The sequence below is a fragment of the Palaemon carinicauda genome, chromosome 14 (assembly GCF_036898095.1).
Source record: "Palaemon carinicauda isolate YSFRI2023 chromosome 14, ASM3689809v2, whole genome shotgun sequence".
NCBI classification, from domain to species: Eukaryota; Metazoa; Arthropoda; class Malacostraca; order Decapoda; family Palaemonidae; genus Palaemon; species Palaemon carinicauda.
In genome coordinates, this window is record NC_090738.1 from 43,245,571 (window position 1) to 43,270,947 (window position 25,377).

Consider the following 25,377-nt stretch of genomic DNA (forward strand, 5'->3'; position numbering starts at 1 on the left):
AAGAATCTTCGTCTAAGTTTTGGGCTAAGGTGTAGCCCAACAATATTGATGATTGGTTTGTACAAAATATTGATGCTAGACACTGAAGGTGATTTGGACAACTTAAAGGAATTGAAGAAACTTATTTACTCTTTGATATACATGGATAATGGTGCGTTCACTGCAAATGATTCTGAAAGCTTACACTGGGGTTTTGATAACTTGAATAACATTTTTAATCCATATAAATTTGAATTACAACAATTCGTTACCAATGATGTTATGCTCCAAGAAAAAATAGATAAGAATTTGGATGAAGTCACTCCTGATGTAGTAAAAATATTTGGTTTAAAGTGGAACCGAATAACAGATTGTATTTCCTCTCCTAAACTTGAGCTAGACTCTAAAGCAAACACTAAGAGACTGATATTGAAAAGCATTGCTTCAAATTTTGATCCATATAATTTCAATGGACCTATTTTAAACAGAGCTCGTTTATTTATGCATGAACTTCAATTAAACACTTCTCTAGGATGGGATACAGAATTGTCCATTGAGCAACAACGAGAATGGCGTAACATAGCCAAACAAGTTAACATGACTCCTCCAATTGAGGTACCTAGAGTTGTCGGGGAGAGAAATGGGTCATATCGTTTAATTGCATTTACTGACAGCAGTAAAATAATCTATGGGACAACAATTTTTATTCAGTGCATAGAAACTAAGCAAGTCAGTTTTGTTCTAGCAAAGAATCGCTTGGTTAACAAGCAGTTAGAAAGCAAAAGTATTCCATCTCTAGAATTCCAAGGGATAGTTTTGGGAACAGAAACATTATTGGATTTGAGTAAGGATTTGGCAGGTCCTCAGTGCCCTAAACCTATTAGAATTGTAGAATCAGTACTGTATACGGATAGCATTGTTTCACTGAGCTGGATTAATTCTTATGTGAACAAATTAGATAAAATGAATAAAAGGAGTGTCTTTATCATGAATCGTTTGGATCACATTCAAAGGACCTGTGAAAATAACCCAGTTAGATTTTGTTTTGTCAGTGGTATCTTGAACCCTGCAGATTGTATAACTAGGCCTATGTCGTACAAACAGCTTTTGAAAACTAATTATTTCACTGGCCCAGAATTTTTAAGATGTGAAAGGGATGAACTGTGCAGTAATGCTGACACATTTGATATAGTTGTACCCAATCCAAATTTTAATCCATTGAATGAAAATTCCTTCTCAATTTCTGCATCTAAATTAAGTGAATCACAAGTCTTAGCAGAATCAAACCCTGAACATTTAGTCGTCCTGGACAAGTGTTCCAGTTTCTCTAAGCTTGTTAGAATTCACGAGTACGTTCTTAAATTCATTGCTTTGCTCAAAAGAAGAGCAAACTCAGTTTCTTTTAACTTTGGTGATGCATCCTCCTTTCATTTGGAAGCTACTAGACATATCATAAGGAATGATCAGAGAATCTGGTATGGTGAAGTTTTCCAGTATTTAGAAAACAGAAATAAGAGAGTAAAGGATATTCCTAATATTATTGCTCAACTTAATGATCATGGACTCTTAAGAATTAGAAGTAAGATGCCTAAATGGAGAAAAGATACTTTTGTCAACTTTCCTATTTTGCTTCACAAACACAGTAAGTTAACTCGGTTAGTAATAGAAGATTTTCATGAGAAATTCTCTCATGCTGGTGTTTATTCCCTTTTGTCAGAGATGAGAAAAAAGTTTTGGATTCCACATTACTTTTCAGTAGTAAAAAAGGTCATCAAAGAATGTGTCATTTGTAAGAGATTCAAAGAGAGAACGGTTAAGGTCAATCAAAGTGCCTATCGCGATTTTAGGATTGACCCTCCCTCTATACCATTCAGGTATATTTTTATTGATCATTTTGGACCGTATAACGTTAAGCTTAATGGTAAAAAGAGCAAAGTTTGGGTTCTATGTTTAACTTGTCTCTGGTCGAGGGCAATTAATTTAAAAATTTGTTTAGATCTCACTACAAAAGAATTTTTAAGAGCTTTTCAAATGCATTCATATCAGTATGGAATCCCTCAACTAGTCTTGTCAGATCTTGGATCTCAGTTGGTAGCTGGAGCTAATGTGGTCACTAATTTCCTGGGTGATCCTGAGAGTCAGGCATATTTTGAAGAAAATGGTGTAAAGTCAATTAAGTTTCAGCAGTATCCAAAGGGATGTAACAAATTAGGAGGACTTGTTGAGACTTGTGTTAAGATGAGTAAGCGTTTAATCTATGGAGCATTAAGAAATAATGTGTTAGACTTCCGTGATTTTGAGTTTTTTGTAGAGCAAACCGTTCACTTAGTTAACAGGCGCCCTATTGCCTTCAAAGAAGGGTTGAGAGACAGTATCACAGATGAAGTGCCTGATGCAATTACACCAGAAATATTAATTCATGGACATGAATTGCTGTCTATTAACATTATTCCTGACTTGCAGGGCAATCCAGATGAAGATCTGAACTGGACGGCAGATGATCATGTTGGCAAAGTTTTAGACAAGTATCAAAAACTTAGAAATGTGAGGTCTCGACTTATTAACATTTATAATTCAGAATTTATAGCACACTTAGTGTCACAAGCTACAGACGAAAGGAGCAGATATAAACCAGTGATACATAAAAGAATTCAAATAGGTTATATTGTTCTGTTAAAAGAACCGCACATGAAACCTTCAAATTACCCAATGGGTATTGTTAAAAAAGTAAAATTAAATGACTTGGATGAAGTAACTGACATAGCTGTGCTTAAGGGAGCTTCTCGTGAAACTGTAAGACGGCATGTTACTTCAGTAATACCTCTCTTAACCCCTGTGACTAATGACAGTGAAGAAAAGGCAGGTATTAAAGAGGACAATAGTACACACCAAAGAAAAAAGAGAGAGGCTGCTGTCATTAGTGAGGCAAGAACAAGAGATATGTTGAGAAATTAGTATGTAGTATATATTTGGGTGTTGGTAATTTTTATTTTTTCTCCTTAGAATGTTACTTAATTTTGTAACATTACCTTTACCATTCGAATTTTGACTAAATTCGAATCCCCCCTTTGGAGTGTAGAAGAATTATTTTATATACTAATTCTGTAGAAAATTTATAAAATTGTGTATATGTATATTTATTTATGTTCATATTTGTTTCATCCTTGAAACCCCCCTTTTGCCATACAAAGCAAAATCAAAAAGAAATACTGGGAGTTTCAAGGATAATATGCTCAGTCCATAGATGGCTCTGCTGGCTGTATTTTAATATTTGCAGTTCCTGATTCCATCATCCTTGGGAAAAAATTTTCACCTACTGGTAATGAGGGAAGTGTGAGGAGGCAGATGGGTGATATATTGGCCACATTGGACATATTGGATATTGGATAATATTTTCTTCGAGTGTAGAAGTGCTATGAAGATGGAGTAGCACTTCAATTTAAAGCCACCTCTCCTGCAATTGCTTACCACGAGTGCTACCATGAAGAGTGCAATATCAAGATGTCTGAATACATAGTTCTCAACAATGGGATCTTCTGCTGCTCTTCAATTTGCATTGGGATTTTAAGGATACGGCCTACCAACCCCGTAAGTTTCCTATGATTTTGTGGCATATGGTTCAACTTTGGTTAGGGGGTTATAATATTTGAAATGAATATTAATTATTCAAGTCTTCAACCCTAATTATAAATTTTCTATGGATTTTAAGCTCATTATAAAATTACTAGTGTTATTTCTAGCTTAATTTCAAATCATTGTTTTGTGCATAGAATAGCCTAGTGGGTGTTCAAATTTGCTTAAATCGATATACCGTGTCAGATTCTATTTTCCTGAGTTTGTTTTTTCATATGTAATTTAATATCACTTAACTTAGGATTTTAGTGAGCCTAATTTTTTCATTTGTTACTAGGTTAGGTTACTTGTGCTTGCTGGAAGGTAGCCTAGTATCATCGGCTTCAGTTATCTTCCTGGTCTTGGCAAATTTATTAGGTACCTAGTTCAGTTGTATGTAATGTTGTATTGGTATATTTGTACTTGATGTTGATATATTGTATATTATTCATTATTGTTTATAAAGGGAATTTAGATGAATTTTACATTAGGTTTTTGATGGAAATTTTTTCGTGGTTTGCAGAATCCATAGTTTTCAAAAACAGGCAAGAGTTGAGTGGGTTCTACCACAGGCAGTCACTAGTGATTGAGGATTCCACTTCAGCCATCAGAGTTCCATTGCTTTGCCATATTTAATATTTATTCAATATAAATAAAGAATCTAATATTTTTAATTTTAAAGTTTCTTTATCCAATATTGACATTAAAGTTATTGTTACTCTGCTCTCGCTGCTCTTGTTATAAATTTATATTCTGTTTATGTTTTTGAAACCACCTCTATCGATCTTACCGACGCCTATTATTATGTGCCAGTAGCTCGAAACTTCTCTCCTTACCTAGGCTTCCGTCTAGGCAAAAAAGCCCTTGCGTTCAAAGTCATGCCCTTCGGTCTCAGCATTGCTCCCAGGATATTCACGAAACTGGGAGAGACAGTGCTCGAGCAACTCAGGAACCAAGGGATACAGATCATCGCCTATCTGGACGATTGGCTCATTTGGGCTCGGTCGAACCGGGAATGCAACAGAGCTACGACGAAGGTAATTCAATTTCTCGCCAAACTGGGATTCCAAGTCAATCTCCAAAAGTCTCGCCTACAACCATCAAGCCGCTTCGAATATTTAGGCATCCGGTGGGACCTTTCAAAGCACAGGCTCTCTGTTCCTCCCAAAAAGGTAAGGGAGATAGCTTCCAAGATCAGGAACTTTTTCAAACACAAACAGGTTTCCAGAAGAGCTTTAGAAAGAATCCTCGGCCTTCTCCAATTTGCCTCAGTAACAGATCTCCTATTAAAAGCCAAACTCAAAGACATCAATCGAGTTTGGAGAAAGAGCGCTACAATACCTTTAAGAGACAAGATCTCGAGGATCCCCTTTGTCTTAAAAATGAGACTACGCCCATGGTCCGAACCGAGGAACCTCTCCAAATCGGTTCCTCTGCAATTCCCCCCTCCACAAGTGACACTTCATACAGACGCGTCTCTGAGTGGCTGGGGGAGGGTTACTCCCAACATCAGATGTTTCAGGGCTCTTGGTCACCCGCCATGAAACAGTTCCATATCAATGTTCTCGAAGCCATGGCAGTGTTCTTGACCCTGAAGAGAATCTCTCCTCCGAGGTCATCCCACATCAGAGTAGTCTCAGACAGCACAGCCGTAGTACACTGCATCAACAGAGGATCCAAGTCACCCAACCTGAATCAGATCCTGGTCACTATCTTTGCCTTGGCAGGAGACAAGAACTGGTCCCTGTCAGCAACTCACCTAGCAGGAGTCCAGAATGTGATAGCGGACTCACTATCCAGGACGAAACCACTGGAATCAGAATGGTCCCTAGACATAAATTCCTTCCGGTGGATACTCAGGCTGGTTCCGGGCCTCCAGGTAGATCTATTCGCGACTCAACTGAATCACAAACTTCCCTGTTATGCGACCCCAAACCTGGACCCTCAGGCTTATGCCATGGATGCATTAACCCTGGATTGGAACCATTGGAAGAAGATTTACCTATTCCCTCCAGTGAATCTCCTAATGAAAGTTTTACACAAACTACGCTCCTTCCAAGGGGCAGTGGCTTTAGTAGCACCTCACTGGCCAAAAAGCAGTTGGTTTCCTCTCCTCCTCGAGTTGAAACTCCGTCCCTTCCGGATCCCATTCCCCAAACTGACCCAAGTAGTCCAAACTCGGACTGTGTCAGATTCCTCAAGGATAGCCAAAACCCTAACTTTGTGGACTTCATGAAGTTTGCAGCTCGTAGAGATGCGAACATCGACCCGAAAATGTCCTCTTTATAGAATCAGACAAAAGGGACTCTACAATTCGTCAATATGATTCGGCCGTTAAGAAACTAGCAGATTTCTTAAAGAATTCAGACCATACTTTTATGACTCCTAATTTAGCCATCTCCTTCTTTAGGTCCATATTTGACAAAGGCCTAGCAGCTAGCACTATAACCACCATCAAGTCAGCTTTGAAGAAGGTCTTCCTTGTTGGGTTTAACATTAACCTGGCAGATTCCTATTTCTCATCTATTCCAAAAGCATGTGCTAGGCTTCGACCTTCGGTTCGTCCACAAAAGGTCTCTTGGTCACTGAACGATGTCCTCAAACTTGCGTCAGACACGGACAACGAATCCTGCTCCTATATCACTCTTCTTAGGAAGACTTTATTTCTAACGGCTTTGGCCTCGGGTGCTAGAATCTCAGAACTAGCAGCTCTCTCACGAAACTCAGAAAACATAGATTTCCTCCCTTCAGGTGAAGTACTTCTTTCTCCAGACAGAGCTTTCCTAGCAAAAAATGAGGACCCACAAAATAGGTGGTCCCCTTGGAAGATTATTCCTCTTCTCCAAGATACTTCTCTATGTCCAGTCACTACTCTCAGGGCCTTTTTGGCTAGAACTGCCACCCGCTCGTCTGGCCCCTTGTTTATCAGAGAACAAGGAGGTACTATTTCCATTCAAGGCATTAGGCAACAAATCCTATACTTCATTAAACAGGCTAATCAGGAATCATTTCCCCATGCTCATGATATCCGGTCAGTAGCTACCTCCATCAATTATTTCCAAAATATGGATTTTGATGACCTTAAAAAGTACACGGTTTGGAAATCTCCTATGGTTTTCAAACGCCACTATCTAAAGAACTTACAGGCCCTTAAATACCCAACGGTTGCAGCTGGGAGCCTCATCTCTCCCCATTGATCTCTTGTTCTTCCTTTCATCCATCTCTCCTCTTCTCCCTCCTACCCGCCACTCGCACCACGACGCCGCTCTCTTTGGTGGTTCGTTAGCCCTAAGTTTATTACATCTTTAGTTCCTATGGTTATTAACTATTATTGTGTTTACCGTAACTTTAGTGTAGGGTTATTCTTAGCCATGTCAGTTTTGTTGCATATTGTGCTCTGATACTCGGAGGCTTCCTTGTTTTCATGTTTATTTAGGCTTCTTTGTTATCATGTTTATTTAGCCTTACACTCACTATGTCCTTTGGCTAGTTTATAATTTATGCTTACTTACCTTAATATAATATATTATTTTCCTTACATGGTATTTATCTCTCTCCTCATTAGGTTACTATTTATTATTGGGCTTGGAAGACATTCTCTGGTACATTTTCACCGGCCGTCACAGGTTGACCCAGAAAAGGGATTTTGACGAAGGAAAAATCTATTTCTGGGGAGAGACCTGTGACGCCCGGTGAAACCCTTCCCTTTTATTTTGTACGATCCCACCCTTTCCTTTCCAAGCATTCATGTTCAATACAGAAGGATGTTGTTCAGATGGCGCTCGCGTCGGACGTCAGTGGCGTGGTTCTGGTAGCGTGGCTGGTGCCTCTGTATCGGCCCATCCCTTTTGACGAAGGAATTAGCTAAATGGAAGACAGCCTGTGAAAAGTGGCTTTCACGCGCCCCTGCTTTATACACGACACCCACAAGGTGCTCGCGCGTGGGTAGTAACCTCTGCATTCCATGCTTTTATCTTTCTCTGGTATATTTGGAAGGTTTATATCAGAAAAGTGTAAAGAAGGACCCTTTTCACCCGGCGTCACAGGTCTCTCCCCAGAAATAGATTTTTCCTTCATCAAAATCCCTTTTTTCTCTGGTAGATTCATGGCAGTTTTTACCTTAGAAATGATGTTAAAAGAGCATTTCACTGGGCGGCACGGGTCTCTCGCCCAGAAATAGAATTTTCCTTCGTCAAAATCCCTTGTTTCACTCTTGTGTGGAAGTGGCGGCAATCCTGCCGCCTTCTTCTACACTTGATACAAGACCCTTTTCCCTTCCCCTCTCTGTCCCTTATTGATGACTTAGCCATCGCAATCCTGTGGCCGTTGTCCTGCAATCTCACCGCTTGCGGGTGGGTTGCGGTGCCAGCTGGGCTCCTACATAGGCAGCTGTTTAGTCACTCAGTCTTTCCCTTATGGACACAAGGCTCCGGGAAGGTTGTGCCGGCTATGACGGCTGCCGGTGGGAGACCCTTCTGCAGCTGAAGGTTCTTCAGTCCTCCCTTGGACTACCATCCACATTCCTGAAACCGGCAATGCCGGCAACGGATCTTGCGGCTGGATGGAAGCCTGAATGATGCATTCTCAATTCCATTTGAACCCTCATTCTGGAGGAAGGCAGTAAGGTTATATACTTACACTCTTATTTATGGTAAACATACATTTTAATAAGGCAGCCCTTCACTCCATGGTTTCTCTCTCTGTCAGCTAGTGCCGCGAGGGACTAACTCAGCTGGCAGCATGTCGGCTAGGCCGGTGCCGTCAGGTACTTACTCGGTCGGCAGTATGCCGACTGGACCAGTACCGCCAGGTATTACCCAGCCGGCACGGACTGTGCCGCCAGGTGCTAGCCCTGCTGGCAACATGCCGGCTGAACTACAGTATATGATTATACGGTAGAATTCCTTCAATACTCTGATTAGAAATCAGTTAATAACTTACCCTACAATATTAAATAGTTTAGAGGGGTCAGTGGTAGTACACTTTTCTATCCCTAGAGGTTAGAACCCATCTATTTTGAGTTTTCCCTGATCAGGAAGCTCTATAGTTTTAATATTGGAAGGGGAGGTCACAGCAATTGGCTGGGAGGGATACACAAGTATGTGTCTTTCTGAACTACAGTATATGATTATACAGTAGCCAGTATATTTACTGTATAGTATATACTGCAAACAGAAAACTATAGTATATATTATACAGTAGTTATTTCCAACATACCTTGTGTATCCTTGTACAGTCTTTTGCTGAGACCAATCCTATATTGAAAGAATAGAATTCCTTCAGTACTCTGATTGGAAATAAGTTAATACTTACCCCACAATATTAAATATTAAGAAGGGTCAGTGGCAGTGTACACTTTTTCTATCCCTAGAGGTTAGAACCCTTCTCTTTTGAGTTGCCCTGATAGAGGAAACTCTATATCTTTAATACTGGGGGGAGGTCACAGCAATTGGCTGGAAGGGATACACAAGTATGTGTCTTTCCCAATTTCTTTCTCGCTTACTATCCTAAGCTATAATGATTAAAATATTTGCATATCTGTTTATCATGTGAGATAAACAATTGCATACTCATTTTATTTTCCTTTTTTTAAAGGAGGAACCCCAGATGAAATGCGATGCGATCTTCTGCAACCTTAGGAGCAGCAACTTCTTTGGTCAGAAAGTGTGCAGGTCTCATGCCCCCTGCACCATAATTACCGAATCCCTGCATGATTGGGACCCCAAAGTCTGCAATATCTGCCGGACCTTGGTGACCAAAGGTTTCGACAACACCAAGTCAGCGGAGTCGAGGGATACGGCACGTGAAAAGCTGCGCAAGTGGGTAAGAGGGTTCTAGAAGAAATCTTCGGGACCATACCTACCTAACGATAGGTTGCGTAGCTTGCTGTTCCTGAAAGCGGGTAGTGAAATGGTTGTGCCCTAAGCACGACTCGGACCTCCCTGCGTCCAGATTGCCAAGGAGGAGTCTACTCTACCTCCGGAAGAAGATGATGATGTCGAGTCAGAGTTCCTTCCGTCTGTGCCGGCACCGGAGCCGTTACCCTCGACATCTTCAGCTTCTACCCCTCCATTGGACAACATGAGCCAGGCACTGGCCCATCTTATGGATTTAATGGAGAAAATTCGCAAACGAGGCGAAGCAAAGGAAGCGAAATTTGAGAAAGAGCTCTTTAAAGCTCCACTTATCGCCTCCCCAGGGTCATACAAGCAACCCAGAGTCCAACACCTCCCAACCTGCTCCAAAACCAATCCCTGGAGGTATGCGGAGTTTATGACGATTACGAATGGCAAACACTACATCTCAGAGAAGATGGGAGCTGCCCCCTTAGACGACATCCAGTTTTGGCCAAGCTTTAACGCTTACCTTGATTGCTTCATTCGACTGAAGCATGAACCGATGCCAAAAGAGGAGACAGAACCGAAGGAGGTCATGATTTTTTACCACGATAAGGCACAGGCTCTCTTGTCAAGTAGCCTGAGAAAGGCGGGCTATTTGGTTTCGAAAGTGTCCGCCTTGAGCAAGAAACACCCTACCTTTCTTGCTCTTGCTTCAATGGCCTTCCACTTTACGCTGAAGGCATTTAAATCTGTTGCAAAGGCAGTGGAGGCAGGCAAACCATGCCTTGCGCTAGAAGAGTGCAGGCCTCTATCATTAGCCTTGCCCATGAAAGAGAAGGAATGGAAGGAAGTCCACCTAACCTTCTCAGTAGGGAAACTAGACGCAGACATCACTGGACGACAGTTTAGCGAGAACCGACCTAAACTTTCTGACTTTCTCTTGTGTAAGGAACAAGAGACAAAGGAGAGACTTGCGGCATCGTTATCCCTACAAAACTGCATAGAGTTGTGTGTAGGCCAATGAAGTACCCCAGACATGCTCATGGTCCTGGCCAAAATGCATATGGCCACCCTGGCAAAGGACCTGTATGCTTTCATGAAAGCTAAGAGAGCCTGTAGAGAGTTCGTGTTCGCTGCTGCAACAGTGAAACATGAACCCAGGAAGCTGATATCTTCCCGAACGAAGTAGTCAAAGAGGTAGTCGAGAAAGCCATCACGGAGAATAGGAACCTTCTCCAGAAGTGGGGCATCTCTTAAAAGAGGAAGTCTTCCCCAGATGCGGGTCCCCAACCTAAAAGGAAGACAGAGAAGTCTAGATTTCCCCCTTGGCCTGCTCAACAACAACCCACAGTTACTATGACCGCGGTGCCCCAAGTGGTGGCCCAAACACAGACCACCTTCCAAGTGGTGCCTCAACAGCTGGTTGCCCAGTCACCAGCATTCAACCCTGGGTTTGAGAGGCAGACCACTACCTTTCGGTTGAAAGGTAAAGGATCCAGACGGGGCTCCTCTAGACATCCCTCAAGAGGTAGGGGAGGATGCGGTCGAGGAGGTAAACCATCCGATCAATCGAAGCAAGGACACGCTTCCGGTAGGAGGGAGGTTCCAACAATTTCAGGATCGTTGGACCTTCGATCCTTGGGCCCACGACCTAATCAAGATTGGACTAGGATGGAAACGGAACAAGTCTCCACCATCATTTCCTCAATTCTTCCAACACTTCACCACCGCATTAGAAGAATATACACTAGAGCTCTTGAGCATACAGGTTATAAGAAAAGCAAAGTCCATCAAATTCTAGGGAAGGCTGTTTTGTGTTCCCAAGAAGGACTCAGGAAAACTTAGAGTCATTCTGGACTTGTCACCACTCAAAAAGTTCATAAAAGGCAGCAAGTTCAGTATGTTAATACATAAGGACCCTGTTACAAAAAGAGGCGTTCACAGTCTCGATAGAGTTGACAGATGCCTATTGGCACCTTCTAGTCAGTCGCCCCCTCTCCTCTTACCTAGGATTCAAGTTACAGAAGATAAAGTATGTTCTAGGAACCATACCCTTCGGACTAAACATAGTCCCAAGTATCTTCATGAAACTTACAGACGAAGTCGCGCAACAACTACACCTAGAAGGTGTTCAGGTAGCAGCGTACCTGGACGACGGGCTGGTGCGGGCAGCATCCGAAATGGCTTGTCTGCAAGCATCCAAAGAAGTGATCCAGTTCCTAGAACATCCGGGATGCAAGCAAGATCAACTTCAAGAAGTCTCGACTCTCTCCAGCTGAAGGGTTTCAATGGCTGGAAAGCCATTGGAACCTGAGGTCACATCGTCTCTCCATTCCCTCAGGGAAGAGGAGGGAGATCGCAGGGTCTGTCAAGAGACTACTGTAATCTGACAGGATTTCAAGACGCCAACAGAAAAGAGTACTGGGCTCTCTCCAGTTCGCAGCGGTAACAGACCCAGTGATAAGAGCACAGCTGAAAGATGCGTCAGGAGTCTGGAGAAGATACGCTTCAAATGCTCAAAGAGATCTAAAATGACCGATACCGGCCTTACAGTGAACCCTCGTTTATCGCGGTAGATAGGTTCCAGACGCGGGCGCGATAGGTGAAAATCCGCGAAGTAGTGACATCATATTTACCTATTTATTTAACATGTATATTCGGACTTTTAAAACCTTCCCTTGTACGTAGTACTGTTAACAAACCACCCTTTAATGTACAGAACACTTAATGCATGTACTACAGCACCCTAAACTAAAACAGGCACAAATATTAAAGGCGATTTTATATCATGCGTTTCCTAAACACCTAAAAAGCACGATAAAAAATGGCAACCAATGTTTTGTTTACGTTCATCTCTGATCATAATGAAGAAACAAACTCATTTAGTGTACACATATATGTATAGGTTAGTTTTTGCATCGATTATATTGATTATACAGTACTGTATGTTGATTTTTTTATTACCAATGTTTTAGTTTACGTATTTTTCTTAGGACTTCCAAATGAAATCTTTTTCTTTATGACGCCGCCTGAAACGACGGCGTGTACGCTCAGTAAACAACCACGCTCAGAACAAACAAGGCATTTAACGCGCATGATGATAGTGATAAATAATGATACAGTACATACAGTATTTACAGTAAAAGCATTTACAAAATATGTTACCTTACAAATATAAATTATACAGTACTTGTACGTAGCAAAGCAGGAAAACAATTTATGAGAGAGAGAGAGAGAGAGAGAGAGAGAGAGAGAGAGAGAGAGAGAGAGAGAGAGAGAGAGAGAGAGAGATTGTTTTACGTACGTAAATGTAAATTTTAAACAAAAAAAATATGATAGGTTACAACATGTAGACTTTTAAAACCTTCCCTTTAACTTAATGCATACAGTACGTACATTACTAAACTATAAAACAGGCAGTAAGAATATTAAAGTAAAAAATAAAGATTGTTACTGTACTCACCACGAAAGAAGTTGAAGAAAAACTTGAATGGTGATGGCGATGAATTTGCTGCACAGTAGAAATGATGATGATGAAGCTGATGATGTGTTCTACTGTGCAGTCAATGATAGTATTTTACGTCTCTTCAGACGGAGGTGTCTTTTCCTGGGACACCTCTTCAACTTCTTCCTGGGAAACTTCTTCAATTTCTTCCGAAGGCGTACTAGCAGGAGGAACTGGCTCTTTTTTGCGAGGCTGGAAGAACATTGTGATCGGAAGTTGTTGCATCTGCTTCTTTTTTCGATCCAAGAGCATCCTGTAGGGAGTCATGATGTCATCGACCTTGTTGGAGAATTGCATCGAGCGAACCATATCCTCGTCCCACTCTTGTAACATTTCTTTCGCCTCCTTGATATGGTTGCAGAACTTGGCAAGCCGTTCTAATGTTAAGCCCGTTTCTTCGACATTTTCTTGGGTCTCTTCCTGGGTATCACTCTCTTCCTCACTTGCCGATTTCGTCAGGTCTTCGAGGTCTGCGTCAGTTAGGGGCTGGGAATGGCAGTCCAACAACTCGTCGACGTCTTCAGTCGTCATGTCGCCAAACCCGTCACCTCCAATTATGGCAGCCAACTGCACAGATTTCCGTATTGCAGAGTGTTGGATTTCCGACGGAGTAAATCCCTTGTCGTCGTAAACAATATCGGGCCACAGCTTCTTCCAGCTCGCATTCACGGTTGCAGGTTTCATCTCTTGAAGTGCCTTCTGAATATTCTGCAGGCACGTGGCTATGGTGTACTGCCGCCAGTACGCCTTCAAGTTGAAATCTTCATCCTCGTCATCTTGGGCAGCATCCACACACGCAACGAGGTCCGCCAAGGTATTCTTCGTGTAGAGGGCCTTGAACGCCCTGATAACCCCCTGGTCCATCGGTTGAATTAATGACGTGGTGTTGGGTGGCAGGAACTCAACCTGAACGCCCTCACGCGACAGGTCAGTTGCGTGTCCACCAGCGTTATCCATAAGGAGAAGGATCTTGAATGGCAAGCCCTTCTCTAAGAGATATTCATGGACTTGCAGGATGAAACACTGGTGGAACCAGTTGGAGGTCAGCATCTTCGTAATCCATGCTTTTTGATTATGCATCCAGTACACGGGAAGGAGATTCTTATTTTTATTTTTCAAAGCGCGAGGATTTTTCGACTTATAAATAAGCCCCGGCTTTAACAAAAATCCAGCAGCATTGCCACACATCACGAGGGTAACGCGATCCTTGAATGCCTTAAAGCCAGAGGCTTTGGCTTCCTCTTTGAACAGGAAAGTTCGCGACGGCATTCTCTTCCAAAACAAGCCAGTCTCATCCATATTAAAGACTTGTTCCGGCTTGTATCCACCTTCGGCGATAATATTCTTGAACGTCTTGTTCACGTAAGTTTCAGCAGCGGCAGTGTCAGCGGAAGCAGACTCCCCATGCAGGGAAACGCTTTTCAGGGCGAAGCGTTTCTGAAACTTCGCGAACCATCCTTTGCTTGCGGAAAAACGTTTCTGAGGCTGGGAATCAGTGGATGTCCCTGGTTGAGGATCATCTGCATCATCATCATCTTCAGCATGGTTGCCGTCGTCGTCTTTAGGTTCCTTTGCAGCAAAATTCTCATATAAACTCAAAGCCTTTGTTTGGATGGTGTTCGTATCCAAGGCTATGTTCTTCTTCCGGCAGTCGGCAATCCACACAGCTAAAGCACCTTCCATGCGTACGATCGTTTTATTACTGCTAAAGGTGATTGCAGCCGTCTTTCTAATGTTCGCCTCGTCCTTTTTGATATAGCGAACGGTGGATTCGTTGATGCCAAAATGGCGGCCGGCGGCCGCGTAACTTCTACCATCTTTTAACATGTCGAGAAGCGTAACCTTCTCAGCTATCGTCATCATCCTTCGGTGGCGTTTAGGCTCACTACCAGCCTTACTAGAAGCAGAACGCTTGGGAGCCATTGTACAGTAGGATTTAACAGAAAGTTCAACAAAAAGTTCAACTTAAAACAGTCGCACACAGCACAGATTAAACTTCACAAACTTAAGAACGTCTACTCAGCGATACGCGGAAAGAGAAAGTGAACGATCCAGCCCCGCGAGAACTTTGATGCTGCGGGTAGAAGATGCGGGCAAAACACCAATCACAGGCTAAATAACAAAACTTGAGTTCTGATTCGTCATCTATCAGCGCTTGAACCAATCACAACCCGTCTTACAGTACTATGATGCATTGGTTACTCATAGAAGATGCCCCGCGCATACTGAACGTACGTAGATTAAGTACAATACCGTAATAATAATAAATAATGATAATAATACTGTACAGTAATAATAATAATAATAATGATAATAATAATAACAATAATAATTTTATTAACAACAACAACAATAATAATAATAATAACAATAATAAAAATTTACGTACGCTATTTTACGCCTCTCTCTCTCTCTCTCTCTCTCTCTCTCTCTCTCTCTCTCTCTCTCTCTCTCTCTCTCTCTCTCTCTCGTACGCTTATTCGAAATGTGATTTTTGCAACAAAGAATATTATTGGATGCAGTACTGTACTACGTACGTATACATACAAAAGATTCATGGAAAAGAAGCACATCCATTACAGTACACACCATTCTAATATGGTATGACTGCATCTGATTTGCGTTTCATGTTCGATTTAATTTTACTACGTACTGAATTATAGTATGATCACATTCTCTTTTCGTGTTTTATTTCTTTCTGTGCTGAATTATATATCATATGTAATGCAATGAACAATCAGTAAGAGCAGATATTACTAATTACAGTATTAATGGAATTACAGGTAACAAAATATCGTATTTGGTTGTCTTCAGATTTCGCGGTATTTTCGAATTTTCCGGAAAATCCGCGATATGTATATATATATGGGTTATGGGAAAACCCCGCGAAGTGGTGAATCCGCGATTGTCGAACCGCGAAGTAGCGAGGGTTCACTGTACTACGATCACTTTTCAACCCATGGTCGAAGGCAAACAGCCTAATGAGGACCGTGCCCTTGCAACTAGCTCTGCCGTCGATGACTATCCACATGGATGCCTCGACGGAAGAATGGGGAGTTCACTCCCATCAAAGGGAAGTCCAAGGGACTTGGTCCTCTCTGTTCAAGGCCTTTCTCATCAACATTTTGGAAGCCATGGCAGTCCTCTTGACGTTGGGAAAACTCTCCCCTCGCAGATCAGACCACATCAGGCTGATCTTGGACAGCGAAGTGATAGGGAGATGTCTGAACCGACAAGGCTCAAGATCGTCCCATATCAACCATGTGATATTAGTCATCCTTTGTCCAGAGAGATGGCACCTATCAGCAGTTCACTTACAAAGGTTCCGCAATGTGACAGCGGATGCTCTATTCAGGCTCAAGCCGATAAAGCCAGAATGGTCCCCAGACGCAGACTCATTCTCCTCCATCTTGGAACAAGTGCCGGAACTGCAGATCGACCTCTTCACGACGAGCGACATCAAGAAACTACCTCAATATGTAGCCCCATACGAGGACCCTCAAGAGGAAATAACGGACGCCATGTCCCTAGTTTGGAATGAATGGACCCGGAATTTCCTGTTCCTTCCATCCAATCTCCTGCTGAAGGTCCCCAACAAGCTGAGATCTTTTCAGAGAACGGCAGCTCTAGTGGCCCCCACGTGGGCCCAAGAGCAACTGGTTCCCTCTAGTAATGGAATTGAGGCTGAGGCTGGTCCTTGTACCGAACCCAGCACTATCTCAACGGGTTCAGAAGTCGGCTGTCTTCGCTTCATCACAGAGAACCCAAGACCTTCATTTCATGATTTTCTCACCTTAGTGGTTAAGAAATGATTTGGGATCTCAAAGGCAGTATAGACTTCTTAGAAGAATACAAGTCTAAGTCAACTAGAGACAATATGAATCGTCTTGGAAAAAGTGGGTTGCTTTTGTAAAAGCAAAAGGACTGAAAGAAATTTCAATAGACTTCTGTCTGTCCTTCTTTATCCACCTTCATGAACAAGGTCTGGCAGCCAACACGATAACTACGTGCAAGTCAGCCCTGACTAGACCTCTTCTATACGCCTTTCAAGTGAACCTGACGAACGAACTCTTGAACAAGATCCTGAAGGCATGCGCTAGACTTAGGCCTGCAGCTCCTCCGAAGCCCATTTCATGGTCTTTGGACAAGGTCCTACATTAAGATTCATCTGTGAACAATGAAGATTGTTCTCTCAAGGATCTAACCCAGAAGGTTATTTTCCTGTTCGCTATAGCCTCAGGGGCTAGAGTTAGTGAAATAGTAGCCCTATCAAGAAATGAGGGCCATATTCAGTTCACAGAAGTGGGAGAACTGAATCTCTATCCTGATCCAGCCTTTCTCGCCAAGAACAAGCTACCCACTAAGAGATGGGGTCCCTGGAGGATCTGCCCTCTAAAGGAAGATGTCTCTCTGTGTCCAGTAGAGTGTCTAAGGGTCTATCTTCGTAGAACTTCAGACTTCAGGGGAGGACAGCTCTTCAAAGGAGAAACTTCAAGATCAAACTTATCCCTAAAACAACTGAGTGCGAAGCTCACCCACTTCATTCGCAGAGCGGATCCTGACAGTACACCCGCAGGTCATGATCCAAGAAAAATTGCTTCATCACGGAACTTTTTTCAGTATATGGACTTTGAGTGTCTTTGCTCATATACTGGAAGGGAGTCAGAGTGTTCTAGAAACACTACGCAAAGCAAGTCCACGAACTGAAGCATTGCGTGGTGGCGGCCGGTAGTGTATTAAAACCTGTCGTCTAGTGCTGCGATGAACAGTTAATTGATTGGGACTATCAATTGGGTGAAAAGGTGTTGACACTTCCAGTGCGATACCTTTTAAGTGGGTGTCACCATGGTGACACTAAGACTGTTCAAAATCTCAGGTGTGGAATTATACAGATAACACTTGTGCCGTGTGTACATAGTACACTGTTGATAGTATACAACATTTACAGAATATTATATTAGAAATTTTTATCAAAATTTTCAAATTTAGAGTGGCACTCATCATTTCTTCCCTTTCAGGGAGAAAAATATTTTCTGTATACGTCATTTATTCAAAATAAATGTCTATTAGAGTGTAATTGCATCTTATTTCGCCCTGTAATTAGCCAGAGTTCTCTTACTTATTTAGCTAAGTAAACCTCATATTATTGTATGCTTACAAACAATGGATATAGTTGATACTTAGTTGTTCCAACAACATATACAAACCGTGAGACTTTTGTATATCTAGTTGATACTTATGTTTGTTCATACAATATATGCAAACCTTGAGACCCATTTTCTACTGTCTAGTATGACTCTTCCCTGCAGAGGGCAGGAAGCACTAACATTGTTCATGATTAGTGTTAATGACGAATAACGATAACGTTATTTGTCTCAATGGTCCGGATGACCATAGAAAAATTGTCCCAAGGTTAAGGCACCTATGAAAATCCACAGATACAGTACTTTCTAATAATTCTCTGGTAAACTTCCATCAGGACGACATGGCTTGAGCCCAAAAAACGGATTTTGAGCGAAGCGAAAAATCTATTTTTGGGCGAGATGGCCATGTCGTCCTGATGGATCCGCCCTCCTTTTCTATAGAAAAGGCTTAGGAAAGATCCCTCCCGAAACTACTATATCTGTAGCACCAGGGTGAAGATTGCTATGTGTCGTATCAAGATATACGTCCCCTGATATTATGCGATATCCTTAAGAGAAATTTTTAAGGATATTCGCACCAGGAGTTAGAATTCTGGAGACCTAAAGGTCAATTCTCTGGGAATATCACTGTAGCCAAATATCCCTAAGAATGCTACCCATAGGAACCTTCCATCAGGACGACATGACCATCTCACCCAAAAATAGATTTTTGAGCGATTATATATATATATATATATACATATATATATATATATATATATATATATATATATATATATATATATATATATATATAGAGAGAGAGAGAGAGAGAGAGAGAGAGAGAGAGAGAGAGAGAGAGAGAGAGAGAGAGAGAGAGAGAGAGAGAGAGAGAGAGAGATAGAAATTAAATTGACTTTCCTTCAAGAAATTATAATCTTATAAGCTGAAAGACCATTGATTGACGAATGTGACAGGAAGACCGCAAACACAAAAATATTGGTTGTGAAAAATAAATATTTGACAAGGACAGAGCAAATAAAGAGATTTAAAAAGTCTTTTCTTTAAATAACTCTTTCAAGCTCATTTCAAGCATGGTTTATGCTTAGATGTCAGTTTTGAGATATATATATATATATATATATATATATATATATATATATATATATATATATGTGTGTGTGTGTGTGTGTGTGTATATATATAAGATGTTGATGTTATTTAAGGTTATTTTATCCCAGTAAGTACAGTTGTAAAGAAAGGGTGAGGGAAAATAGGATGCTTATACCTGTATTAGTGTTAATCTCTTATTCTGCCTTTATTGTTGTATTCAAAGGTTTTCAACTTGTGTCTAAAGAAAGCTCCCTTGAAGGAAAAGTGAACTGAGTGTTTACGCTCGGACACGATAAGGTCTAGCAAAGAGCTCTTTTCAGCGGCCACCACCTGGTTTGACTATAATAGAGCAACTAGTTTAGCTGCAAAACAATCTAAAGTAATTAAAAAATTTGAGACTACGAGTAGAACTGAGCTATAAGGTGCAGTGAACATTCAAAACTCCTAATTAAAAACACTGTAATTATGACCCCTAGACCCAACTTTATACTACAGTAATCGGATTAGATATCCTAAAGGCAAACAGCATGCTGGTCGACATATCCAAAAAACATCTCATTCAGAGAGAAGCCCCATCAGTCCAAGGGTGGCAACAAGCTTCAAGCCGGGACCAGAAATCTCTCACCACAAAGCAATTATTCCAAGATATGGAACAGGCAGGAATGTGCCAGATAGCCACCAGACCTTGGGTATTTCCTCTCCACATGGTGCCTTAAGGAGATGGCACAGGACGGCCTTGTGGGTACTACCAGTGACTTAACATCTAAACACTACCAGACAGTTACTCCCTACCTAACATCACAGACATAACTAACTAATTCGAAGGGGGAAGAATATTCTAAAATACCTATCGCCTTTAGAGGTATGAAGTCCTAATAACAAAAGAGGACATAGAAAAGAAAACAATCATCACCCCCTTTGGAACATATACTTTTAATTGCACATATTTTTGCTTTCAAAATGTAGGTAGTACCTTTCAAAGCCTTATGAATGACATCCTCAGATAATTACCCTGTTGCATTGTTTATGTCAACATCATCCTGATTTTCTGCTCCAAATATGTTTAAACAGCACATCATGAATGTAAAACATATCCTTGAGAAGGTCAGAGAAAATAGTAATTTTCCAACATGATAAACGTGAATGTGCAAAAAATATGGTAGAATTTTTGTAATCGAACAAGTTCCAAAGGTGTCAAACCTCTCCTGATGAAGGTCTAAGCTGTTGCTGATTTCCCATGGCCAGGAAACATTAAATCATAGCAAGAATTTTCTGGCATGATTAATTACTATCTGGGTTTTATACCCAACCTGGCTACAATCATATCTCCCTTAAATGAATGCTTGAAAGGAAAACCCAAAATATGCTGGTCAAATAAGCAAGAAACACCCAAAAAAACCCATAGTTCTTGTGCAATGCTAGCATTTCCTCTTTCCAATAGGTCCCTTACAGTGACTTCGTATGCAAGTAGCAAAGCAATGGGTGCAGTAAGCAATCAGGATATTGACAACAGCCACCGATCGCTATTTTCAGCAAGAAGTTATCTCCAGCTGAACAGAAATACTTCACCTTCAACACAGAATTACTGGTAGTCTGCCATGTTATTCTATATGTCAGACACATGTTCTAGGGACAGCAATTCCATGTCCAAGCGGACCAACAGCCCTCGATTCACGTCTTGACAAAAAATGCAGTTGGTCAGTGTGCCAACAGCAGCATTTATCAGAGATCACCAAGTATTCTTGCACAATCAGGTATCTAAAGGGCTCTTCTAACAATATCATAAATACCATTCAAACCACATGGTTAATTATCAAGCATACTTATAATCATACTGTAAAAAAATTAACATCTCATGAAAATAAAAATGTAAGAATCCCATTCTGTTCTTACTATTCAGCATGTTAAAAAATGTTCAAGTAAAGTTATACTTACAAAGTATACTCCTTTCCCATATGTTGCTTGCAAATTCCAATTAATCTTTTATATGCAGCTATATCATCATTTTCTAAAGTTGTTGTTGTTACAGTATCAGAGCGAGTTTCTCTGAAATAAATACATATATCAATTTGATGACATATTTATGATCCTTACATATCAAAAGAAAACAACAAATTCTGACATCACAGCTTATGATGAAATCATACAGAGTTTACATACTAATGTGGTGAACTAAAAGTTCATTTTAATCAAAGAAAACTTTATTTTCAGCTTACCCACTATCATTTACTGGCTGCCCAAGTTGTGAACAAACTTGCCTGGAAGGTGGTATACCACTGATATTACCACTGACCGAAGGCTGGAAGAGCACAAAAAATGTTTATGGTAACAGTTATTTTGTATTTGAAAACTTTATATCTCTTAATTAAAAAAAAAAAAACACTACATTTAAAATTCTGCATATTTCATATATCTTTGATAACTTTTTACATTGCATATAAAAACAGTTCAACTTATGCTAACTATCAAGTGATTAAGGCCCACTAAGATAAGCAACCTAAACATTGCCAAAAATGGTAGCAGGTGAAATAGCTAAAGCATTTTTAAAAGACAGCATAGTATATTCCTAAGCCTAAATAAACAAATCACTCCACTGACTTTTATATTCAACCAGTGAAGCATTGAAGCTTCCAACATTCAGTTTCAACATCTTAATACTGTACTGTAAAAAAATTTAGATCAAAGTAACTTAGTCTGCGGAAAAGATGAAGAGCTGTCCATGGAATATTATTTTTCTTTGCAAACACTTTAAATCATAAACTATAAATTCTTGACCAAACTCAATTTGGATTTCTATGCCACATGAAGATTCCAAAAAATATCATCCATTTGTCTTTTTATTTCTTGCATGATGAAAAGCTATGCGCAAACTTGATACGGAGAAGAGTACTTATTTATGATTAATTAGTTTATCCAATATAAAATGGTTTGTTGTATAAAAGTGTTTCATTACAACCCAATTACTCAAATATATAACTTAATTCATAATTAACCATGGTTGTAGCAATGGTAAGAGATATAGATAGTGAAGAAGTTGGTGTTGCCCTTAGCAAGATGAAAAATGGAAAAGCTACGGGACCAGATGAGATATTAGTGGAAATATGGAAATGGTTGGGGAAATTTGGAATTGACATGCTGTCAGATCTGTTAAAAAAGATACAGTACATCAGAAAGATAAGATGCCCAGAATGTGGAGGAATAGCTTTTTAATACCCATATTAAAGAGAGGTTATGTACAAAATTGTAATAATTATAGGGCAATCAAACTCCTTCCACATACTATGATGTTTTGTGGAAATGATTATAGAGCATAGGATAAGGAAAGAGACCAAGATTGGAGGGGAGCAGTTTGGATTCATGCCAGGCAGAAGCACAATGGATGCAATGTTTGCACTAAGACAATTGATGGAAAACTATATAGAAGGCCAAAAGGAATTACATACAGTATTTATTGACTTAGAAAAGGCTTATGATATAGTTTCACAGCAGGAGAGATGAAGATGTCTGAGAGAGAAGGGAACACCAGAAAAAACATGTTAGACTGATCAGAGACATGTATGAAAGAGTAAGCACACAAGTAAGAACGAGTGTTGGTTTGGCAGACGTTTGAAGTGGGGTTTGGATTACACCAGGGGTTATCATTAAGGCCCTACTTGTTTAATGTAGTAATGAATATAATTACTGAAAGAGTAAGTGAATAGTCACCATGGACTATGCTGTTTGCAGATGATATAGTTCTATGTGATGAAACCAAAGGAGGATTGGAGGGGAAGCAGGAGAGATGAAGAGAGGAATTGGAAAGAAAAGGGCTAAAGATCAGTAGAACAAACACAGGGTATATGTGTTGCAATCCGCAGAATCAACAGAGTGGCATAAAATTTTTGGGAGAAATAGTAAACAGGACAGGAAAATTAAATGACCTAGGGTCATATGTTGAGGAAACAGCAGAGTTCCAAAAGGAAGTAAACAGTAGAATTCAAGTAGGATGGAATGACTGGAAAAGTGTAGGGAGTACTGGGGGATCGAAGGATACATGTAAAGTTAAATGGAAAGGTACATAAAACTGTAGTGAGACCTACCATGACATGGTGCAAAGACCTAGCCCATGAAAAAAGACCTTTGAGAAGAAAATGGATGTTGCAAGGATGAGAATGCTAGGATGGATGGCTGGGATCATGAGACTGGATAGGGTTAAGAATGACTTGGTACAGGGAACAACTAAGGTTACAGAGGTGTCAAAGAAAATCCAAGAAAAGAGACTCCACTGGTTTTTTTAAGTAATGAGGAGAGACCAGGAGTATGTTGGGAGGAGGTCATTGGAGATGGATGTGCCAGGTAGGAGGGGGAGGGGGAGACCAAAGAGAAGGTGAATGGAGTGTAAAAGCGGATATGGAAGAGGATCTCACAGTGGAGGACATCGGAGGAAGAAAAATTTTTAACGGCTTTCAAGGAATAGCGACCCTGCAAAGTGGGAAAAGCTTCACAGGAAGAAGAAGAAAAATTAAAGAAAAGGCCTTTAAAACATCTTTGCCTGTACTAATGTAGAAAAATGAGAATTGAAGTTAAAGAGGATTCCAACCAAAGGTTCATGATGACTTGTCTGGCTATCCCAGCCTTATATGTAAGGCACAAAAAACGGATTTTGAGCGAAGCGAAAAATTTATTTTTGGGTGATATAGCCATATCGTGCTGATGGAAGGTTCCTAATAGTAGCTTCCTAAGGGATATATGTACTACAGTGATATTCCCAGAGAATTTACCTTTAGGTCTCCAGAATTCTAACTCCTGGCGCGAATATCCTTAAAATTTCTCTCAAGGATATCGCAAATATCAGGGGACATATTCTTGACACGCCACGTAGCAATCTTCACCCCGAATAGCGTTTACGCTTCGAGGGGGAAAGTGGCAAAATTAGAAGGGGAGCCGTATCAAGGTTACCCTACTTCCCATACTACTATTGACTATCAAGACAGCGCCATATCCAATATGGCGGACATTCCTTGTAGCATTGAGCATGGTGCTACAGATACAATAGTTTCGGGAGGGATTCTGCAAAGACCTTTTCTAAAGAAAAGGAGGGTGGGTCCATCAGGACGACATGGCTATATCCCCAAAAATAGATTCCTTTTTTGGGCTCAAGCCATGTCGTCCTGATGGAAGTATACCAGAGCATTACTGTATCTGTGGATTTTCATCAGTGCCTTAATCTTGGGCCAATATTTCTACGGTCATCTGGACCATTTGAGACAAATGACGTTACCGTTATCCGTCATTATCACTAATCATAAACAATGTTAGTGCTTCCTGCCCCCTACAGGGAGGAGTCATTCTAGACGGTAGAAAAGGGACCTCAAGATTAACATATATTGTATGAACAAACATAAGTATTCACTGGGTATACAAACGGTCTCACGGTTTGTATATATTGTCGGAACAATATCAGTGTCCATTATATCCATTGTTTGTAAGCATACAATAATATGAAGTTTACTTACATGAGAAAGTCGAAGAACTCTGGCATCTTAAATATGCAAATTGTCAGGCGAATTAGGACGCAATTACATTCTAATAAGACATTTATTTCTAATAAATGACTAAATGAAATAACAAGTGAAACAAATGTAGCATGATACAGGAATTATACATGCGACGTATACAGAAATTATTTTCCTTTTTTAAAAAGGGAAGAAATGATGAGTGCCACTCTCAAACAGAAGAAAAAGTTTTTAATAAATTTTTCCTTTATAATTTCTGTAAATGTTATTTCCTATCGACCACTGTGTAATACGTACACACGGCACAAGTGTTATCTGCATAATTCCACACCTGAGATTTTGAACAGATTAAGTGTCACTATGGTGACACTCATTTAAAAGGGGATCACACTGAAAGTGCTGACACCTTCTCCCTTTAAATGACAGTCCCAATCAATTAACTGTTCATCGCAGAATTAGACGACAGGTTTTAATACACTACCTGCCGCCACCACATAATGCTTCAGTTAATGGACCTGCTTAGCATAGTGTTTGTAGAACACTGGATGATTTCCATCCAGTATATGAGTGAAAACTCAAAGTCCATATACTGAAAAAAGTTCAGTGATGAAGCAATTTTCCTCGGATCATGACCTGCGGGAGTACTGTCAGGATCTGCTCTGCGAATAAAGTATGTGAGCTTCGCCCTCAGTTGTTTTAGGGATAAGTTT

General features: G+C 40.6%; 1 protein-coding gene across 3 annotated transcripts in view; it reads right to left on the reverse strand.

Annotated features, from left to right (window-relative positions):
• Positions 1 to 25,377, reverse strand: part of LOC137653558 (centromere-associated protein E-like) — an 892,913-nt gene that overhangs the window by 43,745 nt on the left and 823,791 nt on the right. For all 3 annotated transcript variants that reach the window (XM_068387057.1, XM_068387056.1, XM_068387055.1), the window contains 2 exons: positions 21,389 to 21,471; positions 21,108 to 21,218 (listed from right to left, as the gene is read on the reverse strand). In XM_068387057.1, the coding sequence (XP_068243158.1) occupies positions 21,108 to 21,218; positions 21,389 to 21,471 (194 nt within the window). The remainder of the gene's footprint in view (positions 1 to 21,107; positions 21,219 to 21,388; positions 21,472 to 25,377) is intronic.